This window comes from Delphinus delphis, chromosome 17 (assembly GCF_949987515.2).
Source record: "Delphinus delphis chromosome 17, mDelDel1.2, whole genome shotgun sequence".
Classification (NCBI taxonomy): Eukaryota; Metazoa; Chordata; class Mammalia; order Artiodactyla; family Delphinidae; genus Delphinus; species Delphinus delphis.
Window position 1 is genome coordinate 65077179 of NC_082699.1, and position 17208 is coordinate 65094386.

Consider the following 17208-nt stretch of genomic DNA (forward strand, 5'->3'; position numbering starts at 1 on the left):
TCCGTGCGAACTCCTTGCCTTAGTACTGGATCACTTACAACTTGGTAGGCTTGAAAGGTGGCTCGTAACTGTTTGTGATTCCTCTTGGCCAGGACTTCATTGAAGGTAAGCTCGTCCGTGCCCCAGCGGTCTTCCCCTGCCTAGAGGGCCGGGTGCAAACATTTTGAAAAAACCTTTTGCAAAAAGACTGAATAAACAGAGCTGTGACCAGGCCTCCCTTACAGGAAACAATAAAATATGCACTGAATCTAAGCCACATTGATCGATCTGGCACTTTAAACTTCTAACCCACAAGTACACCTCACATATTTATATTATTTATACCTTCCCTTGTTCCAAAATGGATCTAAGGTGGTTAACCCCAGAATATAAGAATAGAAAAAGCAATTCTTTCAGGTTCATGAAGACCATATATATGAAAAATATTTTAAAGATCATACTTATTTCCCAGGTAATTCCAATTCACATAAAATAAAGTAACAGTTGTTGAAAATAATGTTAATTAAAAAAAAAAGGATTTGCAGAGACTGGCACATCTGCATACTTACATCGTACAGATCTTTGGCATCCTGACCAGCTAGATCTTTGTCTACATTATCTCCTTCATCGCGATTAGCCTAGAAAAATCAACACATTGTTATTAACTTGAGTTCCTGCTTGGCCACAGAAAACAAAAAGGGAAAGTCCTAGAAAAGGGGGTGATTTCAGAGGGGTGGCCTGAAGCGAGACAAAACCTGGCAAAGTGGCAATGCTGCTCTTTGCTGCCATCTTTTGGGCACAACTGATAAACAGAGTAGCTTCTGTGACAACACATTTTTCCTTTTGTTTTGTAGAAACCAGGGTCACTCACAAACCCCACTGACCTCTAAGAAACCTCATGATGTCCCCTAGAATGAGTCTGTTGGGAAGCTATTAGTCTTCCTTCCAAAATATCAAATTTCACTTCTCAGGGTCCCAGCCCTGAAGAGCCCTGAATGTTGGTCATGGAAAGTTTTGGAGGTCTAACCTAAGCCCTTAGTGGCAGGTGGAATTCTAAGATGACCCAGGTTGCCCACACTCTTGTATAATCCCCTTCTTTTGAGTGTGGGTAAGACCTGTGAATATGGTGAGATACCACTCCTGTGATCATATTTTGTTTATATGGCAAAGGGGATGTTTATAGATGTAATTAAAATCCCTAATCAGTTATCCTGGGTAGGTCTGACCCAATCAGGTGAGCTCGTTAAGGTCAGAGATGGAAGAAGTCAGAGACATGAACTCCTGCTGGCCTGGAAGAAACCAAATAGCCATGCTCTGAACTGTCTATGGGGCTATGACAGGGAACTGCAGATGGCCTCTAGGAGCTGAGTGGTCTCTGGTTGACAGCTAGCAGGAACACAGGGACATCAGTCGTACAACCACAGGGAACCGAAATCTACCAACAGCCAGTGAGCTTGGAAGAGGACCCCAGGCCTCAGATGAGATGGCAGCCCTGGCCGACACCTTGATTTCAGCCTGGCGAGACCCTGGCTAACCCGCAACAGGACCCCTGCCCCATGGAAACCGCTAGATCATGGGTCTGCATAGTTTAGGTTGCTGAGTTTGCAGCAATTTGTTATACAGCAGGAGAACACTTATATACTCTTCGCGCTACAGGTGAAGCCTACTCTGTGTATTCTCTGCTATCAGTCTCTCCACATCGAGAGTAATGAAGCAGAGAAACACACAAAGCTCATAAAGGTGGGTGTGTTAATGAGAGTGAGATGCCATCTGGCTGGGGGCCGCGGGGGCTGTGTCCTAGCAGGGCCAATTCTTAAAGCCCTGCTTTCCAGGCCAAGCTCCCTGCAGCAGTTCTTACAGGCCTAGACTTGGGGTGAATCCTGGAGGTAAGTTGTGTCATGAAAAGGGCCCTCCTTGGGGTCAGATGGGCTGGTTCTTGCTGCTAAGCTGTGTCTTACTGTGTGTACACCTAGAGGTTCCTCACTGGCAATGTGAGGTGGTGATACTTAATGAGATAACTCACTAACAAAAAGGGATTGTAAACTGCAAATGACTAGGTGGATTGCTATGATGGGAAAAATGCCCATTGAATAATTTCACCTGAGCTGGGCTGACAGAACACAGGTTGACGATCCCTCAGTAACATTTTTAATAAAAGAAGGAAATGTTTATCATCGAAATTGCCTTTTTCACCATGGTCCCATGCTGCCAAGGGCTGTTTCCCAAGATCATAAGGCAGGTTAGACCTTTTTACTTTTACCTGTAACAGGGAGACCAGGATTTTTTTTAGGCTTCCACTTGTGTCACCTTTGACATCTGATTCAAGGCTCCTGTCAAATACTTTTCGGGAAGAAGAAAGGAGGAGAGAAAGCAGATTTAGTCTCCCGGAGGTATTTTGGAAGGAACATTCTTTAAAGTCAGAACAAACGGTCACTTACATCTTTGGTAGGCCTCTTTAATGGCGATGATTTCCTAGGAGAGGTAATAAAAAAAAATCAATACTCCAAGGTGGGGTTAATCAATAATATAGGCAGAGACAAGCAAAGGGAAGAGGCAGGAGCTTGTCTCTGGGCACAGGATGCCTTTGTGACTTCCTGCAAAGGGGGTTGTCCCTACAGGTCAAGGTCTAGGCCTAGAGCAAGTCCCCAGCTGTGTGGAGTCCTTTAGCATATGTCATCCTTAGTTAAAAGTGAAAACATTACAGCTCAGCTAACATCTTCTTTCACTACCCCCTCACCCCATCTCACTCTCCCTTCCCCACCCAGGTAGCCAGTGTTAGAAGTTCAGTGCATATTTTCCCTTTACGTTTGTATACATATGTTTGTGCTACTGCAAATATATAGAACTGTTTTGTGTATGTGTTTAAAAAGTGGAATACTGTTCATATTGTTTGTTCTTTGACTTATTTTTTCACTCAGTAATAGGTTTGGGAGGTCCAGCTAGGCTTGTACATTAGTTAGTCACCTAGTGTTTTTCTTAAATGGATACAAAAGGTTCCATCCTACAGTAGGCCCCTGTTTATTTAGCCAGCCTCTGATTGATGGACATTTAGGCTGTGTTCAATTTTTCTCTACTTCAAACAAGGCTGCACTCAGTAAACAATTTGCTGTGTACAGGAGTGCAAGCCTCTCTCCAGGGTGTGTGCCGGGAAGAACTGCTTTACAGGCATACCTTGGAGATACTGTGGGTTTGGTTCCAGACCACCCCTATAAAATGAGTGTCATAATAAAGCGAGTCACACGAATCTTTCGGTTTCCCAGTACACACAAAAGTTATGATTATACTCTACTGTGGTCTGTTAAGTGTGCGATAGCATTATATCTAAAAAAACAATGCACATAACTTAATTTAAAAATACTTTATTGCGGGCTTCCCTGGTGGTGCAGTGGTTGAGAATCCGCCTGCCGATGCAGGGGACACGGGTTCGTGCCCCAGTCCGGGAAGATCCCACATGCCGCAGAGCGGCTGGGCCCGTGAGCCATGGCCGCTGAGCCTGCGCATCCGGAGCCTGTTCTCCGCAACGGGAGAGGCCACAACAGTGAGAGGCCCGTGTACCGCAAAAAAAAAATAAATACTTTATTGCTAAAAATTCTAACCATCACCTGAGCCTTCAGCAAGTCGTCATCTTTCTGCCAGTGGAGGGTCTGAAATATTGTGAGAAATACCAAAATATGACACAGCGACAGGAAGTGAGCAAATGCTTTTGGAGAAATGGTGCTGATAGGCTTGCTTGATGAAGGGTTGCCACAAACATGCTATTTGCAAAATTGCGGTAAAACGAAGCGCAATGAAACAGAGTATGGCTGTATATTGCAATGGCTTGACCCACTTGGGAGCTGCCTCCGTTTACACTTGAACCCGCAGCATATAAGAGCAGGCATTTCCCTACAGCATCGCTCATAAACTGTTTAAAATGAAAGTCATGGGGCAGTGATGGGGAGAAGGGAGAGGGAGCGATAGAAGATGATGGGCCAGGCCGATGTTGCTTCAGTGGGTGGGAGAGAGGAGGAAGCAGGTGGGGGCCGAACACCTGTGACTCTGCAGCCCCCTCCCCTTTCTCCTCCTTCCAGCCCACTCTCAGGATCTGCCTGAACCCAGGGCCTGCTCTCTCCCTGCTTTTCTTCTTTTTACTGTCAGATCTATTTGATTGAAAAAAAAAAAAAAAGAACCTGTTCATTGTTTGAGACCAGGACCTGAAAGAAATTAGGCTGAGGGTGAACCACGTGTAGGCAAGTGTGATTAGAAAAGTAACGACCAAATTAACCTTCTTGCCAAGGCAGGCTGCCCAAATATTGGCTGCCTGGTCGCTAGGACTTTGGTGCTTCTGGAAAGGATGGGAATATTGAGTAAGGAGAGTTGTGTGGTTGTTGGACTGAATTGATACCGCCCTCCTGTGCTAACCTTCCCTTAAGGCACAATCCTAACCTGAAACTCCCCAAATGGAGGGGTTTTATTATCCTTTGGGATGAAGAGAAGTCCAGAGGTGTTCAGGAAAGGGGTTTGCAGCTGTAGCGTGGAGCCTGGTGGTGCTTCAGGAGACGTGGGTGGACGGCACAGGCTGGGCAGCAGGAACCAGCCCAGGTGGTAGGCACTCGGGGGCTCAAACGGCACTGCAGTGTCAGAGCGCTGGGGCATCTTTCCTCGCCATCTGCTCCAAGTGCTGTGTCTGCTTCCTACCCGGAGGCCTCAAGAGTGTTGGATTTTCCTGGCATTTCCTCGCTGGACCTCCCCATTCTATGTGATGGGTGTTGTGGAAGAGGCAGGGGTTCCCCAGATAATGCCCTGTGGGCCCTCTCTTCTGATGAAGTTCTTGGCCCTTATGGGTTCTGGAACCAAAGATGAATGGGCTTCTGCGAGGGCCTTAACGAACGTCCTTTTCAGCTCCTGAGATGGTGGCATGTGCCCAGGGGACCAGGGGAGGACAGGATAGAGGACATGGAAACCTCTGGGGAAGTGGTGGCGGCCCCGGGGGTGTTCACTGGGACCCCCCTGGCACCCCCCCACCCCCCTGCCTTTTCTTGTGCTCTCCGCTAGATGCAGCCATGCTTGGACTGTTGTATTATTTGTGCCAGGAGACCCGCAAAGTCAGGCTGGGAGGGTAAAGTAGAACTTTCCTCCTTCATGTAAAACTGTGCATCTCTTGAGAAAAATGAAAGCTGGATTGACACTGTGCTTCTGGAAGGATCTATCCTGTCAAGCCAGGAGCAGCAACACCAAGAATGACCATCAGAAGATTGGAAGAGGGATCTCTCCAGTGTGAACCAAGTGGACGCGTTTCTGCCCAGACACTTGCTCACCCCGTGGGTGGAATGCAGGGAGGACTTTCCCTTCTGGCTGCTGTAGCCATCTCTGATGGGCATATGGACGCTCCCTTGGGAGTTGGTCCAGGGCTCGGCTGGGACTCACCTTATTGGTTTTCGTGCACAGGACCTCGATGAGCACCGCCTCATTCGTGCCCAGGCCCTTCATGGCCTTCTGCAGCTGCCGGGCGGCATACTCGCTGGGGTGTTCCAGAAGGGCCAAGGCTGTCTTCTCGAAGTATCCACTCAGCTCCTTCTTGAGCACCTCCTCCAGGTCCTGTGGGAAGACAGCGAGAGTCTTGTCTGGGAACGTGCTGAGAGCAGAGGGACAGGTGTCTGCTCTCCCCACCGCAGGACACCTGCTGTGGACACACGGGGCACAGTCTAGACTGGAGCTCTACAGGCATGAGTGACCTGGTCTGGAGGACAGTCGCCTCCCAAGTGCCCATCCATCTGCTGCCAAGGCTGGCAGAGAGGCAGAGGGAAGATCCCCTGCTCAGGGCTGGGGACCCCAAAGATGAATCAAAGTAACAACCAGCATTTTGCAGAATATTTTGGGGTTCAGAGAGCTTCCTCACTGATTGTAAACTGCAAATGACTAGGTGGATTGCTATGATGGGGAAAATGCCCATTGAATAATTTCACATGAAAACAGCCCTGGCAGGAGAGGTATTGCATTATCCCCATGGACTGAACCTCAATAAGATAAAGGACTCATCTCCAAATACTTGGCTAGAGTACACTGAAATACAGGTTTGTCATCTCTAGGAGACCAGATCATTCATTGTCCAAGTTGGGATGCTTTTGACAGTGAAAGGGAGGGCACTATTAATAATTGCAGGGGGACAACAGGAATTAACGAGGGACTGTCCTGGGGAAACCTGATATACAGTCACTTTGGCATTTTGTTAAATTCTGAAAGGGACACACGTGGGAAAGAACTCAGGTGGGGGAAGGGAAGTGCATGAAATTCTCACTGGCACCCTGTTTGGGGCAAGCCCCTCCAATCACAGGTGAACCGCCTGCTCCTACTGTCTCCCTCCGACCTGATGGTTTAATGAGAAAAGCGTCAAGAATGGGCGTTCAGTCCAACTAGAGTCATCAATGTCCCAAGTTAAATGCAGGACCTCAGAGCAAGGACCTTCACACAGAGACAGCCCCGTGTGGGTCAGACTGGAAGCCGATAGACCAAATTACAGCATGGGGTGGGCCTGGCTACTCAGCACCATGGCATGATGTCTAACAACACAGTCACGTAGCTCTGCGACCTGGGAAATGTGCTTAATTTCACCAACTGTCAGTTTCCTTCTCTGAAAAATGGGAAGAATAATAAGACTTACTTCTTAAGGTTGTTGGGAGAATTAAATAAGACAGTCCTTGTAAACACTGAACACAGTGCCTGGCACATTTTCAATGTTCAATAAGTGATGATGATGATTATTTCATGTTGAAAGGAACTTTCAGAGAGAAGGCAAATCAACTATTTCTCAAATGAACCTCTGAGCTCCAGACCTGGGAGGAAAATCCCAGAAGATTTTTGTCCAAGGTCCTGGGATCTGCAGTCTTAATAGCAGGTTGTGATATTACTGGCCCCACCCCATGGCAGCTGCTGCATCTAACCTGATCTTGTGAAGACAGGCCTTTGGTCAGTACTCTGGTGTGGATCAACCTGAAGACTGGAAATATTTTTCCAAGTCAGATGGGCATTATATAGAACCGTAGAGAAGAGAAATCCCAGCTGGCTGCTCTCGTACGTCACAAGGTTGAAAACAAATCCTTGTGTGTTTACATTCTGTTTGGACCTAGGAGCCAGCTCAGGATTCTTCGGCTCTAATCCTGGTTTCCTGCTAACTAGCTGTGTCACCTTGGGATACTTATTCTCTTTGGAGCTCAGCTGACTTTAGATTTGATTGTCTCTAATGTCTTCTAGCTTTGTGATATGATTCTCGATCACCTCTTTGGCAGTTCCAGCTGTTTGAAACACAGCTGAGAATTGGAAAGTAAGCAAATGATTGGCAGATGTAGGTGTTGCAGAGTTTTGTGCAACAGAGCCCCTGAGTCCTCACTTTGAACCCATTTACACTTATTTTATTTTACACCAAAGCTTAAGATGCCTGTATCTGACTTTCCGTATCGGTAGGATATAAGTAGACACAGCACTTGAGAGGATGCTATAGTCAGGCGCGCTGACAAGGATGAAAGTTCAATGTCATTCAATTCAATTAAATGCAGCTGAACTGAAGCTGCACTTATTTTCACCAAGGTCATCAATGAGTGACATCGACAAGCCTGATTGTGAAGAGGGAAGCAGAAGAACTACAAAAGCACAGCTGTCTGGACTGTTTAATGTATAAATAAACAGCTCCTCTCATGGCAATGGATTCTTCAGGAGTGGAGGCTGGCCCTGGAGATGGAAGACTTAGATTTGAATGCTGGTTCTTTTTCCTACTAAGTGTGTGGTTTTGCATGAGTCATTTAAACAGATGCGCTCCACTTTTTCTCTCTGTAAGGTGGAGACAATCACACCTATCACAGCCTCCCTTTACTGGTAGGCGCCAGCATTACCCTGCTTGATTCTCACAGCAGCCTGAGAAGGGAGGCAAATTACCATTTTCATTTTGTGAGGAGACCAAGGCCTAGAGAGATTGTTGCTTCCCCAGTGACAAATAAGTAAGAAAATCCACCTCTATCTCTATATCTATTTATACATAGAGTTACTGAAACTGTAAAGGAAGTATAAATTTGGATTAGAATGCAGCATAATAATTCATATTTATTTGGCAAACTGATAATTCTAATGACATTAAGAAAATGTCAGATCGTGTTCATGCTATATTAATAAAGAAAACAGAAAGCCTAATGCATTCTTAAAGATTTCTAAATGTAACACCATCAACAAGAAGAATGAAAGAAAAGATACGCAAAGAAAGAAAAAGGCGTTGATGCTTAACGAAATGGAGGGTTTTTTGGTTTTGGTTTTTTAGTTTTTGTAACAATCACTTATGAAGAATATATCATTCTTGAAGACACCTGAATAAATGAAGAATTCTTACATAAAGACCCACCTGTGAAAACTGGTTTTCAAATCCCTGGCCTATCTATAAGTTAATATGTGGAATTAATCCAAATGAGTGGGAAAAAAGACTGAGGAATCAACTTAAAAAGAAGTCAATTGGAAAAATAATGAGTTAACCAGTATTGATTTTACAGGCTGTTAACAAGGCCATTTCAGTTTTTCTGAAGTCAATTAAAGTTTTAAATGGTTGTTTCATTTTGTTTCTCTTGGGCTAATTCAATAAAGCTTTAAGGGTAGTCCTCACTGTCTTGGGAACATAAAAGAAGCAGAAGAGACAGTCAAGACCAAGGCCGTGCGCACACGGCCGAGGACCCTCGGCGTCACCTTGCCATACGTTGTCTTGTACTTTTGTTTTATTTGTTGCCTCTCATTCGATGTCCTGCTTGATAGGATTTGAATGATGGTGGCTTCATCAGTTCCTGAAGTGCAGGAGAAAGAGGCAAAATCACAGTGAGCAAGAAACAAGATGGACGTTTATTTTAGTCAATCTGGGGAAGCCAGGGTGGTGGTCACAGGCTTTGGTGGAACCTAGGTGGACCCTTTGGCTTTAATATCTTATGCTGAGAACTGTATTCTTTTCACTCACTTGACAAATATCCACTGAGGCCTCACACTGCCTGAAGCACAACGCTAGGCATTGTAGCGGAAAGAGGAACGAATATGGTCTATTCCTTAATTTCACTCCTTGGCATAAATGCAAGAGAAATGAAAACTTATGTCTACACAAAACTTGTATTCAGATGTTCATAGCAGCATCATTCATAATAGTCAAAATGTGCAAACCACCTGAATGTCCATCAGTGGACAGTGGATAATTAAAAGGTGCTATATCCATGCAGTGGAATATTACTTGGCCAGAAAAAGGAATGAAGTACTGACACATTCTACAGTATGAATGCGATGGACCTTAAACACATTTTGCTAAGTGAAAGAAGCCAATCACAGAAGACCACATATTATGATTCCATTCATATGGAAGTCCGGAATAGGGAAATCTATAGAGACAGAAAGTAGAACAGTGGCTGGGGAGGGGGTGGGCAGAGGTGTGATAACTAAAGTGTAGAGGGTTTCTTTTTAAAGTGATGAAAATGTTCTAAATTGTGGTGATGGTTTCATATTTCTGTGAATACATTAAAAACAACTGAATTGAACACTTTAAATGGGTGAATTGTATGGTGTGTGACTTATACCTCAAAAAAACTGTAAAAAAAAAAAATATGGTATGTTCCTTGGTCTGCAGGTACTTAAAATGGAGTGGAAGAGATTAAGATATAGACCCAGGGCTTCCCTGGTGGCGCAGTGGTTGAGAGCCCGCCTGCCGATGCAGGGGACACGGGTTCGTGCCCCGGTCCGGGAAGATCCCACATGCCGCGGAGTGGCTGGGCCCATGAGCCATGGCCGCTGAGCCTGCGCGTCCGGAGCCTGTGCTCCGCAACGGGAGGGGCTGCAACAGTGAGAGGCCCGCGTACCGCAAAAAAAAAAAAAGATATAGACCCAAGTTGCTATAGTATCAAGCCCAACCATAAACTTGTTAATCTCAGGAGAGAAGTCCTAATTGGGAGCATGTGGGGCAGTTCCCCTTTAAACTCTTTTGAATCACACTCTTCCTAAAACGATTTTTCCCCTGATGTTCATAGTAATACTTGTTCATTGTAGGTATTTGATCAGCACTGAAATGATAATGACTAAGAAAGAAGGGGAGCGTATCATTTTTTGAACCTGGAGACAGGATTGGAAAGATGACCCAGGTGTCGCAGGTGTGAGGGTGAGAAAGACTATTTGATCAGCGAACCCTGAATTCAGTTTCTTGGGGCTGGATTCAAATCCCTTAAACCCTATGACATCAGGCAAATAATTAGCCTCACCAAGCCTCAGTTTTCCCACCTATAAGATGGGGGTGATAATAGACAAGGCTATTGTGAGAATGAAATCCAAGTAGGGGTCCATGGTTGCCCTGAGGTGCACATGGGTACTGGGACACCGGGGAGCATACATGACCAAGTGCCCCAGGGCTGCCTCAGATCCAGGCAAGACTTGTGCTGAGGCCACTGTCCCTGGGCTGTCACCCCAGTGACTGAGCTGGAAGGAGCATCAGAAGCCTTCTGGCTCCAACTCATAGTTACAGAGGAGGAAACTGAGGCACAGCTCAGACCCTCTTCTTAGTTCCCGCATGTACATTACTGTTCGGCAGTATTGGAATTTGTCGACTGTTCTCTGCTTGAGTGCTTTGCCTCTGTCCTCCGTTCCTCCCTTCAGCCCCTCGACCATCTCCCTCTCAGCATCCTTCATCAGCCCTTCTTCTACCTGCCCTCTACACTCAGCTGCCAGGTCTCCTTGCTAATTGCCATCACTCCCCCCACCCCAACCCGTGACCATTGCCCTTTGGCTGATGAATCCTAAACTAGCACCTCCAGCCCTTACCCTTCCTGAGTTTAGATCTTATTTCCAGCTGCCTGTGGCCAGCTTCCCATGGAGATCCCAAGGCCTTTCAATTCCCCACGGAGCTAAAGCAGAGCTCATCCCGTCTATCCTTGAATCCACTCCCCACCCCGTTAATTTCATCTCAGTGTGTGGCATCACCTGAATTAGAAAATCCAAAGTCCCTTTTGAGGGCCCACCTTCCGTTTCTTTTATTTTCCGACACCGCCACGCCCATCTGTCTCAGCTACGAGATGACTCCGCCCTCTTCATTCCCCCTGCCCCTGCGTAACAGGCCTGCTGGTTTTCATCCTCCCTGACACCAGGCTCTGGTCTCTGCAGCCTGCCTTCCACACTGCCGTCAGAATCATCATCTGGAAGTACGCGTGTGCTCATTTCACTCCCTAATTTTAAAACCTCTAGTGATGCTTCATGATTTCCAGAACTAAATCATTGTTCCTTAGTGTGACATTGAGACTTCCTGAAGCACGGTCTCAAACTGCTCTTCTAGACCCATCTCTGCACACAAACGCACCCAGCCTCACTCACCTCACCAGAGCCACATTTGTCGGTAGGTCAGGCACTTTCAGAAATCCTGAAACATTACATTTCTGCTCCCGCCGTTCCTCTAAAGAGCATTGCTTATATATCTCTAGAGTCACTGCATGTTAGGTAAGCTTTCATCAGATTATATATATATAATATATACATAAGATTGCATGTATGTGACATTCCAAGCTTGGTACCTAGGCCATAGGGAGTGGTCACTGAAAGGTAGTGTGTACTATTAGGTGCCACGTACTGCCGTCTTCCTTGGGTGAGTGGGGCTGTTGGGTCCGTCTTGCCTGTCAGATCTGCTCTTCTAGGGTGTGGTACTATGCATACCACTGAAGGAATGAAAGATCATTTTAGGACCGTTTAAGGTTTTAATAGTTATGTGTTTTTGTGAAATGCATACTGGATTTTAAAGACTTGGTGTAAAAAAAGGGTGTAGAATATCTCAATAATTTTTTTTAATTTTTTAAAAATTATTTGTTTTATTGATTTATTTTTGGCTGCATTGGATCGTTGTTGCGGTGCGCAGGCTTCTCATTGCGGCGGCTTCTCTTGTAGACCACGGGCTCTAGGCACGCGGGTTTCAGTAGTTGTGGCTGGAGGGCTCTAGAGCGTAGGATCGGTAGTTGTGGCGCACGGGCTTAGTTGCTCTGCGGCATGTGGGATCTTCCCGGACCAGGGCTTGAAGCCGTGTCCCCTGCATTGGCAGGCGGATTCTTAACCACTGCACCACCAGGGAAGCACTATCTCAATAATTTTTATACTGATTACATGTTAATGTCTTTAGTTAAACAAAATATATTATTAAAATTAATTTCACTTGTTTCTTTTTACTTTTAAAAAATGTGGCTTCTGGAAATTTGGAAATTCCATGTGTGGCTTGCATTATGTTTCTTTTGGGCAGTGCTGCTCCAAATCTCACTTTTACTCTCTGGTAGAAGGAAGTTATGACAATCTGATCGCATAGGGGCTGTGAGAGGATGAGACAGAGACTCTAAAAATTCGTATCTAGACAATAGTAAAGCTGTTCGAATATTATCACTTTGTCCATCCTGGCACTAGCAGACCTCCCATCTGACTCCTCTCTTGTAACCTGGCTGTTGCGGGACACCTACTATTATGTGTTAAATTGTGTCTCCCCCAAATACATTGAAGTCCTAACCCCCAGTACCTTAGAGTGTGACCTTATTTGGAAATAGGTCACATTCTAAGGTATGTAAGTAATCGAGTGAAAATGAAATCATTAGGGTGGGACCTAATCCAATATAACTGGTGTCTTTATAAAAAGTGTCAATTTGGGCACAGAGAGAGACTCACACAGAGGGAGATGGTGTGAAGGGACACAGGAGAACTCCGTGTGAGTTCAGAGGATTGGAGTGGTGCATCTACAAGCCAGGGAACGCCTGCGGCTACCAGAAGCTAGAAGAGAGGCCTATAATGGTCCTTCCCTAGCACCTTGCGGGAGGATGGCCTGCTGGCTTCTTGGTTTCAGACTCCTGGCCTCCGGAATTGAGAGACAATAAATGTCTGTTTAAAGACACCCAGTGTGTGGTACTTTGTTATGGCAGCCCTAGGAAGCCAGTCCATCCACTGTCCTCAGCAGTATCTCAAGACTTCAAGAAAGGAATTAAAAAAACCCTCTTCACAGCCCAAAGTCTGGAGATTTCCTACATTAGCCTGTTCCTGGCCCTCCTCTCAATGTCTGCTGCCTGTAAATAGCACACTTGGCAATTTTTCAGTGGAATTGAATTGGTTGGACTTGTACATTAGCTCCTGTTCCGCTGAGAGATCAGGATCCTGAAGGAACAAAACACGGGGCAGATGCATTTTGATAGACGGGTTGGGAACAGGAGAAATCTGGGTCAAGGTTGCGGGAAGGGCTGAAGGGGGACCTGGCTGGAGATGCGGAAGGGAAGAAAAAGGGGTGTTGCCAAAGACTTCAAGCGTTTGACTCTGGCCCCAGCCCTCAATGCCATGTTTGGAAAGCCAGTGCTGGGACTTAGAAAGACTGCTCTGACCCAGGGGTGAGAGAGCTGTGCGCTGCTCCTGGGACAGCCACCAGCTCTGTGTCTGTGGACTGTTCACCTAGTCTCAAGGACTAGTTCCACCTTTACGGTTCTGGGAAGATCTAGCTCTCTGATTCCAGTTGGAGAAACAGAAAATTCTAGGATGAGTTCACTTGCAAAAATAGTCAGCATTCGTTGCCTGCCTCATTCCGGCTCACTTCCAGCACTTACTTCTGTCCTTCCTCTTCATTTCCTCCTGTAGCCTCACCTGCGTACTGTGTATCCAGTTACTTCCTCTGTGACATTGTTTCTTTTTAACCAGGGGAGTGCCAGAAATCTCACCTCAAAAGGGATTTCTTTTTCTCATAAAAAATCTCTGGGGCTTCCCTGGTGGCGCAGTGGTTGAGAGTCCGCCTGCCAATGCGGGGGACGCGGGTTCGTGCCCTGGTCCAGGAGGATCCCACGTGCCGCGGAGCGGCTGGGCCTGTGGGCCATGGCCGCTGAGCCTGCGCATCCGGGGCCTGTGCTCCGCAACGGGAGAGGCCACAGCGGTGAGAGGCTCGCGTATCGCAAAAAAAGAAAAAAAAAAAAAATCTCTGAATCCAGTCCCCCAACTTTTTTTTTTCTCACATGGGCTGCTCTAGCCCAGGTCTAGGGCCTCCGCATCTCAGACCTTTACCCTTACAGTTGTCATCTCTGGAAGGAGGCTTCCTGCCTCCCAGGTGGCCCATTCGCCAGCCAGGAATGGAGGGGTGCGGGTGCTCACCCCTGGCTCTCTCTTTCCCCTCGCCCCACATCTAATTTGTCACCACGAAGACCTCACCATTCACCTCCTTGGTAGCCCTGAGACCCACCCATCGCTCTCCATCCTCACCTCTGTCGTATCATTCACCAGAGCTGATCCCCAGATGGTGTTCCTGTCTTACTCTCACCTTTTCCAATCAGCATTCACAGTCTCCAGAGTGGCCTTTCTGTGGAGCAGATCAGCCTGAACCTTTCCACCTAGGCTCCTTCAAATCCAGAATAACAGCCTGGGCTCTTGCCTCTGCCTGCAACGTCTTTAGCTTCGGCCCTCACCTTTATTCCCATTCTTCTTTCCGGACTCAACTCGCTGGACTTTTCTGGGACACCTGCCGGTGTCCCTCACATTACCTGTCCTCCTCCTCTGTCCTGTCTCTGCCACCCGACACTGCAAGTCCCACGGGGGCAGGGGGCTTTGCTCATTGCAATATCCAGAGAAGGCTCTCAGTATTCATCAGACTTGACCTGCTGAGTGAACGAATGTGGAGTTGCATGCATGGAGAAGTTTGCACTGCATTATGATGGAGCTGGTCTCTGCATGGTTGTAAGCTGTCTGTGCTACTCACGTGGCCTGCACGTAGCAGGGACCAATAGGAAATCCTCTACTCTGTCGCTATAGTCAACCCATATCTGCATAATTCAGGAAAATTGAGCTAAAATTTTTAAAATAAGGTTTTTTAGACTTTCCTTCCTGAGTGTTTTTTTTTTTAAAGGAGAGCAGAAAGCAAAGCAGTCTGGGGATGTCCCAGCAGCAGCCGGGAGGTGGGGGAGAGCCTGGAAATGACTAGATTTCTCTTGAGCCCTTTGAGTCCGGGTATCAGGTTTATCCAGGGAGCTGTTCCCACTACCCGACCGAGAAGCGATTTACCGAACAGTGACCTCATTTTACATTTCACAGTATGTGTGTCATATAAGCAGTCGGTGCAGTGGAACGATTTCCTGTAAACATTTACAATGATTTGAGGCACTAGGGCCAGTCCCCAGTGGTTCTGGGAAAGACTTTTTAAAAAAAATGAGAAAAGAAGGAACCTCAGCTCTGACTGTTCATCTGACGCAGTAATTACACAGTAGAGGTCAGAACTGGGTGACCGTCAACCCCGGGAGTGCTGCAGGGCCTCCTGGCTTTGGCTCGTCCAGCCATTTTCTGGGAACACCCCGAGCTGAGTTTCAGCAGGGTGGGGACCTCTGGGTTTGAAGTTCCCTCCCCGATACCCCTGGGACTCTGGTGCCTAATGAGTGAGCCTCTTCCCAGCAGGCCCCAAAGCTAGCCACAGCCGTCTCTGCCCATAGCAGCTCCATAGCAGCTTTTCCCTCTAAGCCCCTGTTTTTGTGTTTCTCGGAGGGAGAATGACAAACATCCTCTTACATTTCAGAGAGGATAATAGGGGCTTCCCTGGTGGCGCAGTGGTTGAGAGTCCGCCTGCCGACGCAGGGGACACGGGTTCGTGCCCCGGTCCGGGAAGATCCCACGTGCCGCGGAGCGGCTGGGCCCGTGAGCCATGGCCGCTGAGCCTGTGCGTCCGGAGCCCGTGCTCCGCAACGGGAGAGGCCACAACAGTGAGAGGCCCGCGTACCGAGAAAAAAAAAAAAAAAGAGAGAGAGGATAATGAATGTTGGGGTCCACACACTATCCACACGTCATCTTCAGAAGGGCCTTGCTGGGATGGGGGCAACAGGGTGGGCATGGAGCCCTGAGAGGAACTCCTGACAGTGTCAGCGTCGGGGGTTCTGGGTTAACCAAGACCCAGACCAAGCAGGTACTTAGGAGCCAGGAAAGCAGGGGCACCAAAGAAACCACAAACAAGGAAATTGTCAGTTTTACGATATTTGTAAGAATCAAATGTTATTTTATGGTACAGCATTCTTATTACTTTGACTTGCACAGGTGGGTGAACGGCTGAGGAGTGCACATGAACGTTTTGAGGCCTAGGACCTCTGACCTCACTCTACCTGATACAGTGGATGCATGTGGCTGTTGAGGACTCAAAGCGTGGCTGGTCAGGTTGAAATGCTCTGCAAGTGTAGAATACATACGGTCTTTTGGAGACTTAATTCAAAAAACGGGACGTCAAGTATCTCATGAATAACTTTGATATTAACTATCTGTTGAAATGATATTTTTGATACAGTATTGAGTTAGCTAAAGTATAATTAATTTCACCAGCATTTTAAAAAAAAATTGGCTTCTCAAAAATTAAAAATAGGGACTTCCCTGGTAGTCCAGTGGTTAAGACTCTGAGCTTCCAATGCAGGGGGTGTGGGTATGATCCCTGGTCGGGGAACAAAGATCCCACGTGCCTCGTGGCCAAAAAAAAAAGCGGTTTGAGAGAGGTCTGTTTAAAAAAATATTAAAAGTGACCTGTATGCCTCACCTTGGTGGCTGTTGGACAGCATGGCCCTAGACATTTAAATCCAGACCTTGCAGGGCTGGTATAGCAACAAGATCTTGCAGACGAATTTTGCCAATGGTACGATTCTGCTTGGGCTTGCTCTTATTAGTAGAGGTGGGAATTCTAGACCTTCATCCAAATGATATCTTTTCGAGATGGCCCTAGGTTGCAACCACCCTACCCTCATCTCATATCTTTTTGACCTTGGGCAAGTATTTAACCTCTGAGCCTCGGCATTCTCATCTGTTGTCATTACAGTACAACTTTACAGGGTTGTTGGTAGGGTTACACCAGGTGATGTGCGTGTGGTACCCAGCACAGAGCTTGGCACCTAGAAGGGGCTCTTCAACAGTCACCAGCACGAGAATGGCCTCGCCTTGTGGCCGCACCCACAGGAGGGGGTGGAGTGCACGGCATGGCTGGCATTCAGTAGGTGCCCCATCTGTGCTTGGCGAACTAAACTAGTGTGGTGGCTGAGAGCTTGGGGATTTGTCATAAACCACAGCTGACTCATTCCCACACCCACTTCAGCTCCTGTCTCCAGCCCACATCCAGATGCCAGGCCGTCACTCGAGAGGCAGCAGGGAGACACCTGTGAGGCTGGCCTAGCCGCTCAGCACAGCTCAGAACTATAAACATCCTGACACTTGCAGGCAAACGTACCTCCCAACAGCTGTTGTCCG

At 47.1% G+C, this 17208-nt stretch overlaps 1 protein-coding gene across 2 annotated transcripts in view; it reads right to left on the reverse strand.

Moving 5' to 3' along the window:
• The window catches only part of ANXA13 (annexin A13), a 56176-nt gene that overhangs the window by 11805 nt on the left and 27163 nt on the right, over positions 1-17208 (reverse strand). For both annotated transcript variants that reach the window (XM_060035303.1, XM_060035302.1), the window contains 6 exons: positions 8680-8774; positions 5386-5556; positions 2418-2451; positions 2240-2319; positions 549-617; positions 39-140 (listed from right to left, as the gene is read on the reverse strand). In XM_060035303.1, the coding sequence (XP_059891286.1) occupies positions 39-140; positions 549-617; positions 2240-2319; positions 2418-2451; positions 5386-5556; positions 8680-8774 (551 nt within the window). The remainder of the gene's footprint in view (positions 1-38; positions 141-548; positions 618-2239; positions 2320-2417; positions 2452-5385; positions 5557-8679; positions 8775-17208) is intronic.